Source organism: Manis pentadactyla, chromosome 4 (genome assembly GCF_030020395.1).
Source record: "Manis pentadactyla isolate mManPen7 chromosome 4, mManPen7.hap1, whole genome shotgun sequence".
Lineage (NCBI taxonomy): Eukaryota > Metazoa > Chordata > Mammalia > Pholidota > Manidae > Manis > Manis pentadactyla.
This window is the reverse complement of record NC_080022.1, coordinates 190,524,881-190,538,568: the sequence shown is the minus strand read 5'-3', so window position 1 is coordinate 190,538,568 and position 13,688 is coordinate 190,524,881. Positions and strand designations below refer to the sequence as shown.

Below are 13,688 nucleotides of genomic sequence, written 5' to 3'. Positions count from 1 at the left end.
GGGTCTTCTGAATACAACCAGTGCTCACCAATCGGCATAAATAATAGTCGAAGGAAAAGATGCCATTGGCCCGCCAGAGCTGTGGAGCCGAGCGTCCCCTCTGCGGGTGCCTGTGGCTTGGCTCACCTTCCCATCCCTCTGCTCGTCCTCCCTGCCTCCCTCTCCAGGCGCCTCGGTCCGGGGCCAGGCCTCTGCGATGTTCCCATCGTGCGGGGTCAGTCTCAGCCCCCGCCGGCCACAAGCCTTGCATATCCGAAGTGCCCCCTGTAACTCTGGATTCTGCAAGCAGCAGATTCTAAACAAATGTTCTCTGGGGAAAAGCGAAGGAAAGCAAATTTCTGGTAGCAGAAATTCGACAGCAAAGCATCGGGCCCGGTCCTGACCTCGGCGGCCGCACCTCCTCCGCCCCCTGGCTACTCGGCCTCTAAGGCTGCGGGTATTCCGACGACAGCTACAACCCACTTTTCACCACATCATTTAAGATGAAATATGCCTAATGCACTAACCTCTGAGAATATTGGGCTCGGATCCTCAACTCCGTTTGTCCCACTGCAAATAAAGTCACGATTTTACTCATCTAACCGAAGAGCTTCAACTTGCACAAGCTTTGCAAATACCGATGCTGTTGAAGGAAAATCGCATTAGACGCGGTGCCTAAGCACCGTGGCTCCGCGTAGCGCGCCCTACACTTAACCTGCTCCCGGCGGCCTGCCCGCCGGCTCAGACCAGCGGGAACAAGCGCAGAGGCCCGCGGGTGGCGACGCTCCGCGCGGACACCAGCCACCCCGACAGGCGCAGGACCTGGATTCCGGTCGCGCCGCCCGCCCCCACCGCGTCAGCACTTCCGGACATGCGTCCGAAGCAGGGCTCGCGGTGATGACGCCCCGAAGCACTGGGAACGGACTTCCGGGCGAGGAACCGGACTTGGGAGCCCGCGGCGGCGCTCCCGGACCTCCGGTCGCTCTAGGCCGCGCCGCTCCACTGCCTGCCGGGCCACATCTCCCTGCGCGAATCCGAGGCTCCCGGCCCCGCCTCCCGGCGGCTCCCGCTAAGCGCACGCGCCGTTGGCCGACGCGGGGGTAGGCGGTCGGCTGGAGGAGCGCGCGGCCATGCCTGCCCGGGGGGATCCCGCCCGCGTGGTAGGTGCCCGGCCGCCCCCTCCCTGGTGCGCGCTGCTGTCTCTCCTGCCCCCCACCTCATCCCCCAAGGCCTGCTCCCTTCTCTCCCGCGCTTTCGCCTCCCCCGTCCTCCCCGCCCTGGGTCATTAGCTGCGCGGCCCGGCGGGCTTGCCTGCAAGGGTCGCTGCCCAGAGCAATGTCGGAGCACCTGCGAGAGTGCGGACAGAGATTCATCCAGGCACATCTTTGACGGAAATTCACATTATCTTTTTGTATTACAGATCTTGTGAACAGTAAAAATACTCTTTCCTTTAAAAAGTAATTCCAAAGTATGGGAGATAAGCAAGTAAATTAGGGGCTACTTTGTGGCTAACAAATTCAGGAAGGGATGTCACTGTTGAACCAGATACCAAGAGAACTTGAGTGAATTATGTTTTCAATACTCTTATCTATGAACTTTTCATAACCACATCCAGATTTAGTATTTTTAAAATCCTATCTTTATTCTCTATAGATATAAAACGCACACGTGTTCGTCTGCACACGTGTGCACGTATGTACACACAAACCTGCCTGGATGGCCTGTGTTTGTTTTCTTGTTTAGGACTACATCCACTCTTTTTCATTAAGATACAAACTCAAGGACAGACTATAATTTGTAACTTCGGGTATTCTGAGCTGTTTAATGTGGTAATTCACAAAATTAAGCCAATTCCTGTAATCAGTTTGTTGGCAGTCAGGTTTCACTTGTTTTACTCCACACTCTTGAGACACCGTTTTTCCCTAGGCTCTGTGAGCAAAAGACCGCAGCAAGCTGTCCTACACCAGGGAGAGGAGAGGAAGAAATGTAGGAGGTCGCCTCCTCCTTGTTACATCATGTGTCAAGGGCACTTAAAAGGGTTTCTTTTGCAGTTTTTCTAACATGATTTACTGAAAATGCTTATCCTGCCAAGAAAAGGACCAGTTATATCCATGAGTGGGCTGGGAAACAGATGGTTCTTCCAACCAAAAATATGTTTCTGACCAGTGATTGGAAAACACATGAATTTGCTATTGAATTGGGAAAAATATGATGCCTTTCAGATTCTTGTTTCCTTTTCAAAGGCATCTAAAAGTCCAAGTCAAAGAAATCTAAGGTATAATAAATCTCACGATGAAAAAGTCAAGAGCTTGGAGAGAGGGACTCAGACCCTTTAATGGTCAGGGTGTATTCTCTCCCCAGAAGCCTTATTCTGCATCATGCTGTACATCAGGCCTTGCCCATTGGAACTGAGCACTGTGGAGGTCGTAACGGTGAAGCGAGTGGGAGTGGTGGAAAGGGAATTTGTTGTCCACTCTAATGTGTGTTTGCCCGTTTCTTTCGCATCCCAGTCTATTATCCTCCCAGTCCACAATGCTGAGCCGTGGCTGGACGAGTGCTTGAGGTCTGTTCTGCAGCAGGACTTTGAAGGCCCCATGGAACTCTCGGTTTTCAACGATGCCAGCAAGGTATGTGTGCACTACTGTTGATGAGGGTGCCCCAGAGAAAGTCACACTTGACTGACCTGCCAGCACCCTCCTGTTTTCAGGACAAGTCTATGACTATCGTTGAAAAATGGAAAGAGAAGCTAGAAGGTTCCGGGATCCTCGTGGTCATTGGAGGGCATGATTCTCCTTCTCCCCGAGGAGGTCAGTGACTATGTTTAGCTTATTATTTAACTGTAGTATTTATCAACTGATGTACTTAAATAATTCCTTGTTCAAATCCTAGTGAAAAGGATCCTGAGAAATACTTAAGTTTACCACTTACTAAGAACCCAGAAAACCTAAATTTCTAATTTTAGAGTTGTCTATTCCTCCTTGTAGTTCTATCAGTTTTGACTTCATGTATTTTGAAAACTGTTAACATTTAACATTGCTATGAAGAATTGACCCCTTCATCATCATGAAATAACCCTGTTAATCTCTGGGAATATTCTTTGCTCTGAAATCTATTTGTTTAATAGTAACTATTCTGACTTTATTTTGGTCAGTGTTACCGTAGTACAACTTTTCCATCTTTCTTACTTTTAACCCATTTGTGTCTTTATAATTTAAAGCGTACTCCCCCCCTTACAGATTCTTATAGATGGCATATAGATGTTGCTTTTTTAATCCAGTCTGATGATCTCTGCCTTGTAACTGTTCACACTAGTTATGCTTAATGTGATTGCTGATATGATTAGCTTTGCGTGTCTTCTTGCTATTAGTATATTAGTTAAATCTGTTCTTTATTCCACTTTCCTCTTTTTATTCCCTCTTTTGTACTATTCAAATATTTTTATGCCAGCTTGAGATGCCACATACTGTACACGTCTCCCATCACAGAATATAATTGAGTGGTTTTTAGTTTAGCAGATGTGTGCGACCACCACCACAATTTTAGAACATTTGCTTCACCTTTAAAAGGAACTCCATACCCTTTAATCATCACCCTCCGTGCTCCATTCCCCTCAGTCCTACACAGCCACTAATTTACTTTCTGTCTAAAAATCTGCCTAAATTTGAGCTCTTACATTAGCTCTTTGACCCATTTTGTGTTAAAATTTTTGTGTACAGTATGAGGTAAGAGTCCATTTCATATAAATGAGATATATAATATGTGCTCTTTTGTGACAACCTCCTTTCATTTAGCATAATGTTTTTAAGGCTCATGTTGTAGCACACACCCCATGTCTCCAGGCGTGGAACCCCTGCCCCACAACTCAGGGCAAGGGGATGGGGCTGGAGTTCCTGGTGGTGCCACCCTCAGTAGGTAGCCTCTGGCTTGGAGCAGGGCTGGGTGGGAAGGGAGCCAGCCTCAGCCACAGTCGCCTGGGTCTAACCTTCAGCCACAGGTATGTGGAGTTGGGGTGAGAAATGCGATGTGTGCCCCTCCCAGGAGAAGCTGGGGTGGGGGGTGCCAGGAATCAGAGTGCCAGCCGCTGTGGTCCCTGTGGGGAGGACAAGGGGCAGGCCTGGGTCTGGTGCCACAGGCTCACCGTTACTCGGGCTAGGGGCTAGTAGGCATTCTCCAGCGAACACTTCCTCCTTTGCTGTCTGCCCTCAGGGCCATTTTCAGAGACTGTAAATGTGTTAAAACAGTTGTCACCAGTTTTGCTGGAGAGCCATCTGTGGGCCCCTTTTGCTGTCATTCCAGAATGGGGTCCCAGTCAAAGCTCCTCATGGTCCTGTTTGATCTCCTTAATTGGCTCATTAGCTATAATTCTTTATTTCACTGTTTTAGGGGTTGATTTGGGGTTTATAGTATTTATCTTCTGCCTATCAGTTCAACCCTTCAAATGCTCACATACAACCTCACGTGTCTGGGAAACTGCACCCTCCTGCTTTTTGCTGCTGTTGTGCATTTTATTTCCATCCATATTCAGACCCCACAGTGCATTGGTATTAGCTTAAATGGTCAGTGATCTTTTAAAGAGATTTAGGTTATAAAAAAGAAAACAGCGCACTCACCCTGAAGTTGCTGTCTCCGGCGCACTTCCTTTCCTTGTCTAGGTCCGCGTCCCGTGTGCTGTCATTTTCCTTCTGCCCAAATGACTTTCTCTGGTGGTGACAGATTCTCCCACTGTTAGTGGGTCCTCATCTGGCACATCTGTGACTCTGGGTACTGGGATGATGGGCTCCCCGAGCTCCTCGCCCTCCGGTCAGTCCCCAAGCTGCCCCGAACCCCCCCACGCAGGCGAGCTTGCCCGGGCTACCTTCCCGTCCCGCCTCTGCCCCCGCGGCCCCCCACCCCCACCCCGCTCTCCTTGCATCTGTCCCACCAGGCCCCCGTCTACCCTTTCTCCTGCAATCCCTTTCCCCTTCCAGAGTGGACAGGAGAGGAGAGGTGCGGTGGCCTGGCATCTGTGGCTGGGGAGCAGCGCCCAGGTCTAATGTCGGCCCTGCATCCCTCCCACATGGGGGTGCGGCCTCCCAGCCCTAGAGGTCCCTGCAGTTCACACCCATTGCTCAGTCACTGCTCCCTAGTTACACTGTCTTAGGTCTTTGGCGGTTTTTCCATTATCTTGGGTTTTCCACTGAGGTTGATCTGATCCTGAATCAATACTTTGTTTCTTGATTTCTAATTTGCACTTCATTGTATTTTTTACCAGATGGGAGTCTAGAACGGTGTGTAACTACATTAATGAGCCCTCTATTCTTGACTTAGTGGGACTATTTGCAGGGTTTCACTGTTAAGTATGGCATTTGTTGTTGCTTTTCAGTAGGTACCTTTACCGTGTCAATTTGTGATTCCTAACTTAGTAAGGCTTCAGGAAATGAGGTATCAGCACGGAATTTTGTTAAATATCTTTTAGGTATCTGTTAGGTGATTGTTTATTTCTCCTAACATCTCTTCAGCAGTAGATCATGTCAGTACTTTTTCTGAACAGTGAATCACTCTCACCATGCCAGACACACCAGCAGCGGCATGGTGGCATTTGTGCACAGCATGGCCCTTCTGCACACCTTTGCATCGGCACACGTGTGAGCAGCTAGGCAGCTGGTCTGTGGTGTGTGTGATGTGTCTGCTTAGGGACGAGCAGAAAGCGTCAGGCTTGCTGAGAGGAGAGCAGAGACCGCACGGTGCAGGTCCGCCTCCTTGTCTCAGCCTCCCGTATCAACCAGCCTGCGTTCAGGTGACAGGAAAGGCCCTTACTCATCTCCAGGAATAAGTGTCTGCTTTGACTTGCTGCACATTTTCCTTGAACAGCAGCGTGTGGCAAGAAGTGCAGGCGCTCAGAAAGGTCCGTGTGCGCCGTGAGCCCGTGCCCTGGGAGCTGTTGTTGTCTCTATCCTCATGTGGCTCGCTGGGCCTGCTTGGACGGGGTCCCACCTTCCCTGGGGAGTTCAGGCTGCAGGTGCCTCTCCCCTCCCTCCCATCGGGGTTTTTGTTACAACATTTATGTTGTTGGGGTTCAAGTGTTCATGTTCTGTCCTGTCATGTGCTTTACTAATGAATTTAAGCCTTGTCTGATGAGTGCAGACTCCCTCACTGTGGACCGCGTGGGGTCAGGCTCTGGCTGCTGCGCTGCAGGCCCCCGGGGTGCGTCCCAAGTGTTGGTATCTAGGGAGCCTTGGAAAAGCCTCTGGCTTATTCTACACACGGGCCGCTGTTCGGTGTTTGGCTCTTCCCTTCTTTTTCTTTAATTTTCTTTTTACATGTCCCTTTTTCATTTTGCTGGAATCCTTTTTCAACATCTGGTATGTGGGTGGCAAAAAACCTAGAGTTTTTACATGTCCAAAAATGTCTCCATTTTGTACTTACACTCAGCTGACAGTGTGGCTGGGCAGAGAGTTCTAGGCGCAATGACTTTTCCTGGAATTTTGAAGGAATTGCCTCATTATTTTCTGGTGTTCCCTGATTCCAATAAGAAATCTTCCATCAGTCTGACTCTTGTTATTTTAAAGTATCTTTCCTGAAAGTGTTTAAAACTTTTATCCTTGCATTTTGAGTTTTGAAATATGAAGGCGCAGATATTTTTCATTCACCCACTGCTTTTCTACTGAATGGTCATCTTTGCACCCTTAGGTTTAATTGTAATATGTGGGCTTCCTGTAGTTGGCCTTCCGGGTTTTCTCCCAAGACCCGCACTTGCTGCTGTGAGGGGCACAAGATGAGTCAGACGTCTTTCCCTGGAGCTGGTCCCCATGGGCACCTGTCAGCCTCTTGTGGGAGTTCGGGCAGGCCTGGTGCCCGAGTCCCACCCCGAGGAGCCCCGTGTGATTGGGTGCAGCCTCCTTGGAGGTGCTGAGGTGCATGCAGGCTTGAGAACTGCTTATTTAAAGTGGCCTCAGGAGTGGGGTGGCTTCACCCCCACTGGAGGCTGGGTCCTGAGGGGATCCTGTAGCGTCTGAAGGTTGGCATGCTGAAGGGCTGGGGCCAGTAAGACATTCAGTGGGGATACAGGGTGGACTGGTGCCCGGTGGTGCCCTCAGAGCCCGGCCCGCACCCCGTGGATGTGTGGGTCCTCGCAGTCCTTCATTCTCCCACCCCACCCCTGCTGGCCCGGCCTGCCTGGGGCTCCTCTGCTCTGGCCTGAGTCCTCGCCTGAGTCCTCAGGGTGGTGCCGCTTCCCCAGGACACACTGAGTCACCCCGTGGGCATGCCGACATCACAGCTGGGAGCCCAGGGTCTTCCTTGCAGCTCTTGGGTTCTCCCGACCCTCAGGCGGGGTTGAACACTGCCCGTGACCTGAGTGGGGCCCGCCCTCACGTTGTGTGGCTTCCCTCCAGTACTGAAGGCCGGGTGTTGGTGAAGGTGAGTCAGGGAGCAGGGGGGCTTCCCGGGAAGACACACAGCCCTGTGACTAGGAAAACAGCACAGTGGAAACCTCTGTTAGAGGTGAATTTCCAATCAAAAGTGATTTTTAGAACTTGGTCTTTGAAGAAAAGCCTTTCCCTGGTGTTTTAGAAAGTTCATGCCAGGAGACTGTCCTCTGACCGGGTGGCCTCACAGGGATGTGCCTCTCCGTGGTGGGATCAGCATCAGCACCAGGCCCTGCCTCCCTGGTGCCCCGGCCGGCCCGGGGAGTGGCCGGGGGCTGGGCTGTGGCGCAGTGTTGGGAGCAGTGGGGACCCGGCAGGTGCTGAGGGGTGTGCAGTGGCCTGCCCAGCGTGAGGCTCGGAGGGCAGGCAGTGTGCAGTAGGCACGCAGAGGGTCAGCCGCTGTTCTGGCTGTCGTCGTACACTTCCCGAAGATGTTAATATTTTTCCCCAAATTCTTTCCTGTTTTCATTATCTCCATTTTGTTTTAAATAGAAAATTATTTTATATATCAGTTCATCCAGAACATCTGCCTCAACCTGCTTTTTTTTTTGGAACTAGTATGAATATCCACTGAAAATACTCTTGAATTAAGATGTTTTTCATCTCCCATCATTGAAAGTAGATGGGAGGTGTTCTGGTGACCCTTGGGGTGGCTTGTCTAGTCTCTACTTCAAAGGCAAGTCTCATCTTTCATAAAATACCTGTTGTAAGTCACACGTAAATAGAGCCACATCACATTTGTGTGTGTTCTGTCAGGAACAGAAAACTAGTGTTGTGAACAAACGAAGGCGTCCTGCCGTCTTCTTTGAAGCTGAGTCAGGCAGGTCCTTGGGAATTCCCTATCACACCTTACTAAAGTGCAACTAGTTTGATCATATCTGAAAAGACAAATTTCCAATAACAACATTTTCTTACATAGGAAGACTTAGTCAACCATTGGGTGACATGCATGCAAAGTGTCTGCAGGAGTGCTGGGTGATTTAATTGGATTAAGGTTCATGTATTCTTTTCAATCATGATAGAGCCAGACGTTTCTTAATAATGTGGTAACTTGCTGAGCCAAAATAAAACACAATCCTACCCTCTTCTCTCCAAGAGTAAGGAATGTTAGTATCTGGCCAAGGCATAAGTTTCTCCTGTGACCATGACAACTGGCCTCCCTCCCAAAGGGATAGGCCTCCCTAGACATCAGGTCCTGGCACCAACATTTGGCTTTCTTTAGGGCAGTAATATTAAAGTGAATTCCTTGTCTCTGCCAAACACAAGGTTCATTGTGAGAAACTCCCAGCTTTCTTAGAAGTGAGGTGCATTTTCTTTCACTACCCAGATTATTGGGTTTGATTTTTCCCCTTCTAAAGTCAACAATAATGAGAAGCTTTTCAAACAGGCTTCCTGATCATTTACATGTGATTGTGGGAAGCCTCTTCCTGTTTCTCATTTTCTGCATGCAGCCCTTTGATTTGGGGTCCCGTGGGGTCCTTCCCTGGGTCGCCTTGCTGCACAGTGATGGTGGAGATGTACCGACAGCTGTGTCGGCGATGGCTGCTCATCCGCCCCAGAGGCCCAGGGCTGGGCTCTGCCTTCTGTGTGTGCATTTCCTTCTCTGAGCTCCATATACCCATGGTTCTTTGAAATCTGGGGCCGCCCTGCTGACTGGTCTGGCTGAGCCACACCTCGGGAAGCTGCCCTGGGTTGTGCCCTCCATGCCTGAGCAGGTTGGGGTCCTGTGTCTGCAGCATGACTGGCCGTGGTGCCCCAGCTTTCTCTGAGCAGCTGAGTGTCAGGGGGGCTTGTCTTTCTCTGCTGGAGAGCAGACAGGCACTGTCCTTACAGCAGAAATCCAGGGGCACCTTGGGGTGGCCTGAAGTCAACACTCTGTCAGTGTTCCCTGGGGACTGACAGCATTCCTCAGGTGGGCTCAGCTCTGATACCAAGAGGTCCGTTCTTCCAGCTCTGCGTGCCCCGTCCTCAGTGGCAACAGGCCCATGTGTCTGTGAGCACGCTTCAGGTGTCTCTGGCCTCTTTCTGGGACAGGAGGGTGAGGTGCCTGGTGGGCCCCTTCTGGGGCCACACAGCTCCTTTAAGCTGCCTGCCTGAGCGGCCACATTGATCTTGCTAATTCAGAAGCCTTTCCTGGCGGGCCCTGCCTTCTGGCCTGACAGTTTTTTCCCACAAAAGCACCTGCTCACCTGCCCAGACAGCAGGTGGGCGCCCTTGGTGGTCTTTGCTGTATGTGACTCTAGCCTCCCCGGCCCGCAGCTCCTCCTCAGCATGCTCCCATCTTGGTCAGCCTCCAGCACCGTCCGTGTGGGACCTGACCTCAGGTCATCGTCCAGCTCTTTCCACACATTGGAATCTCTTTGAAGGCAAGGATTTTAAAAGACATTTATTGAAATATATCCAGACGGAAAGGTGTGCTTCTCATAATTGTGCTGCTCATTGATTTCCACACACTGAGCACACCATGTAACAGCACCCCGAGGAAGAGAGCCCGCCATGGGCGCCCAGGCAGCCACTTCCCGACGGGTGGCAGCACGGGCACGTGTCACCACAGGCACTTAAAGGCGCCACTGGGGCCAGGGCTCCCGAGGCTCCACAGCTGTGTGGTATCACCTGCACGGTGTGTGCAAGCCCAGATTTGGGGCCTCATGGTATGTTTCCGGGCATTGGTTCTGTGCCAGGGTTCTCAGGACAGCCATGTCTTGGTGAACGTGCGACGCGCTGCATCAGGAGCACCTGGAGGTGGAGCTGCTGGGCCGCGGGGTGTGCATGAGTCCGGCTATGGTGACGCTGGCAGTGGCCGCAGTCCCTGAAAGGTGTCCAGTCCAGCAAATGCTCTCCAGCCGATCACATACAGGCACGGCGCCCCTTCCTCCACCAGCCATGTCATGCCGCCCCCCAGCAGGACTTCACAGAAGGCGCCTGCCAGCATGTACACGGGCACGTCCACTAGTGACGTTTCTGTTTTGTTGTTAAAAAGTATCCCCAGGGCTCAGCCACGTGCTGCGTTCAGGACACACCTGCCGAGCTGGCTTCCTCACCACACGTCCTCCTGATGTCCCGGTGCTGGTGGACGCTGCCGTCTTAAACTCAGCATCGCGCCAAGTGCTGGCTTCCTTTGCTTCCTTACCACTCCTGAAGCTGACCTAGACCTTACCTTGTTAGCACAGCACCCATTACACTAAGTTTTATGAAAGACAGTACCATTGAAAATTGAATAAGAGCTTCTCTCTTTTTTTTTTTAACAGTTGGATATTCTAAAAATCGAGCAGTAGCACAGAGCTCAGGGTCTTACCTTTGCTTTTTGGATTCGGTAAGTATCTCTCTGTTTCATTTTAAATGTGTGTATGTACATTGGTTGAATAATTATCTTACATTTTGGTGTGTTTCTTGAAAATCATTATTCTAGTCTGTTATGATCAGACTTAGAAGTTAAGTTTGAGAAGTCATTGCTGTGTAATTGTTACATACTTAAAAGATTAATAGTCTCAGGTAGAAAAATTCATTCAAGTTGAAGAGAAAACACAAAAGAAAAATGGGCGGCAGATAAAAAGGAAAGGCAGGTGGGGGGTGCGCAGAACATGCAGATGGCAACATAAACATGAATGTCTCTATAATGATTTGTAATCAAAGAAATGCAAATTAAATTAGACGACTCATTTTAAAAAACAAATTAACAAAGTTTTCTAACAATGTAGTGGTCAGTGTTCGGAAAGTGTGAATTACCAGCATAATTTTGCATTTGTATCAAGAACTTCAAGAATGTTAATGCCCTGGGCTCCTAAATTTCACTGGTAGGAATCTGAAATTCTGGAAAAGATGTGTGTCTAGAGACACATCACCGGTTACGATACGGACATTCAGAAACTAGTTCATGTGGAGTAAGGGCCCTGTGGATCTGCGGGAGAGAATTACTGTATGTTTATAAAGAATTTGTAACAACGTGGCAAATGATTACAATGGTGAAAAAAACCACATAACTGCACCCGCCTGTGCTCCTGCGGGGTCTTGGCTGAAGGAAGGAGAGAAAAGGCAAATGGGGGAGGTGGGACGTGTGAGGGAAGGTGCTGGGAAGCAGAGCCTGGGTCAGACGAGTGAGGAGTTGCCCCCAGCAGCCGTAGGGTCGGTGCAGTTTGAGGGGGTGTCGAGAACCAGGTCCTTGAAATGCCCTCCAGCACTGGAGTGGGGGCAGAGCAGGCCGTCGCTGGCCGTGGTCTCAGCAGTCGTGGGGCGGGTGGGTCTGGAAGGCTGTGCCGCACAGCCCACAGGGGAGCACCTGAGGCCGCCCAGGTGTGCTAGGACTGTGGCGCCCGCATCTGCCTGCGCGAGACCTGCTCCTCCACTGGCAGCTTGAGTACCGCTCAGATTAGTTGGAGGTGGAAACGGGGCAGAGGGGCACTTGCTTCGCCTTGCTGGCGACTTACAGGGTGTCTGCCAGGGGTGGGCAAGGTGGGCGGGGGCCTCTATTGTTTATGGTTCAGCAGTTCTTGGCTGTGTGTAAAATAAAACACAGCAAACAAAGCATCCGGCATTTAGAGAAACAGCCTTCAGGTGTCTGCCCCATCATGGGGATTGGTTCCTGGCTTGACAGGAGCAGGTGCCGTGACTTTGGAAAGGGGCCCTCCCCTAGCAGCGCTGGTCTCCTTGGGCGAGGCTTCCTTCCAGGGGGCAGCCTCTCCTCACCGGCCCGCCCCAGAGAGCCTCTGTCCGCCACCACCCTCCCCAGAGTCTAGCAGTGTGGCCTCTGCGTTGGCAGGCCATGTGTGCCACCGCAGGGCAGTCTGCGCCGTGTGGCCCCTGGGTGGCCACACTGTCCGGCAGGGGCCTCAGGCCCAGGGAGGTGAGAGTGAGGAGGGCTGGGGGCGAGCCCCGCCAGGCCGGGAGCCGGCTGCTGTCCCCTGGGCACTCCTTAGAAGAGGGGTCCCCGCCTGCCCTCGGGCCCCCTCTGCCCCACCGTCCTCTCCTCTCTGGCCTCCCGGAGGGCTCACTCCACTATCACTCTGACTTCTTAGACTGGACATGCGGCTCCTCGCCTTTCGGCCTGTCTTTCTCTAGGGTAGGATGTGAGGCAGATTGTTCTCTCCTCGTGACCTCTGTTGGGTTAGGGTTAGCCCCAAAGCCTGAACTTCTTGTTACCTCTCCTAGTTTTTACTGTGATTTCTTTTTCTCCTTAAATTCACATCCCAGGCTCTTGGAGCACAGAATTGAATTACTTGTGGTCCTTGGCTTGGGACACATTCTCCGTTTTATTTGTCTCTGTGTTCCTCAACGCACCTGTGTTTATTTGGATATTGGTGAAAACCCTGTGAACCCACTCTCCAAAACCAGAGCGGCTCAGTCCCCTGACTACTTACCCCAGTGGGGTTCGCCACCTCCCCAGTCAAGTGGGTTTCAGGGGTTGGGCGGGGTTCTGCTGAATAACGTCATCACTGTGCCTTAATGCCCGCAGCTTACTCGGCGCAGACTTGGCCAGCCCCGTGAGGAGGCTTGTCTGTTCCACCTTTGCATCATGTGCCCCCGGGCTTTGTGTCTGATTCGAGTTTAATGGCAGGATCACTCAGAAGAGCACCAGTGTCACGGGATAGAGTCCGCGGCCGCTCCAGAGAGCAGGGGGGACGTCCTGGCCCGGCAGAGCCGGCGGACACTGCCCCTGCGCCTGCTGCGCTCCAGCAGAACTGGTCCGGAGCCCCAGTCGGGCCAAGAGCCATGTGGGTGACGGCAGGGCATGGGGGCTGCGGTCCCCCGGGCCTTTCTCCGCCTCGCCGCTGGTCGCTCGGTGTCAGGCAGGTGTGTGTGTTCTGACTGAGGTGGGCACCCCTTGTTTCAAACCAAAGACACTGTTGCCTCATGTAGAAAGTCCTTCTTTTCATTCTCTCTTCAACAGCGCATCACAGCAACCAAGTGCTGTCCCTCCAACGAAACAAACCTGACGGGAGCCTCAAAGCCTCCCACAGTTGTCCCGTGACTTTCTCGCTAGCTGGTCTGTGTGGATGGTGTGTGTGGCTGCTGGCCGGGCATCTGGCTGTACCCCCGAGAGGCTGAGCCGCAGACCCTTTCCTGAGAGCCTACTGAAGTCTGTCCCCCAGGCGGGGACGCGCTGGCGGGGTTAGGGTGCCTTCCACCAGCCACTGCCCCTGCGTCACCCAGCACACCACGCCTTTCTTCCTGTTCTTCCCTGGAAAAAAAGATGGGCCTCTGTTTTAGACCCAAAATCCAAGGGTTTTAGCTGGTTCAGGAGCAGGGCCATGTGACTTTAGCCTGAAGGGCCCGAGTAGCACCCCGAGGTGCGGACCAGGCCCTTCA

At 51.9% G+C, this 13,688-nt stretch overlaps 1 protein-coding gene across 12 annotated transcripts in view; it reads left to right on the top strand.

The window, feature by feature from the left end:
* The first annotated feature begins 903 nt into the window (after nt 1-903).
* The window catches only part of B3GNTL1 (UDP-GlcNAc:betaGal beta-1,3-N-acetylglucosaminyltransferase like 1), a 71,905-nt gene continuing 59,120 nt past the window's right edge, over nt 904-13,688 (top strand). For 8 of the 12 annotated variants that reach the window (XR_005029940.2, XM_057501900.1, XM_057501901.1 and 5 more), the window contains exons 1-4: nt 905-1,139; nt 2,490-2,606; nt 2,687-2,786; nt 10,634-10,698. Coding sequence is in view for 10 of the 12 variants with exons in the window: in XM_057501900.1 (XP_057357883.1) it covers nt 1,110-1,139; nt 2,490-2,606; nt 2,687-2,786; nt 10,634-10,698 (312 nt within the window). In the remaining 2 variants the exon portion in view is untranslated. Of the gene's footprint in view, nt 1,140-2,489; nt 2,607-2,686; nt 2,787-10,633; nt 10,699-13,688 lie in introns of all 12 variants that reach the window. The other 4 variants (XR_005029938.2, XM_057501902.1, XM_036910780.2 and 1 more) reach the window with 2 other exon arrangements.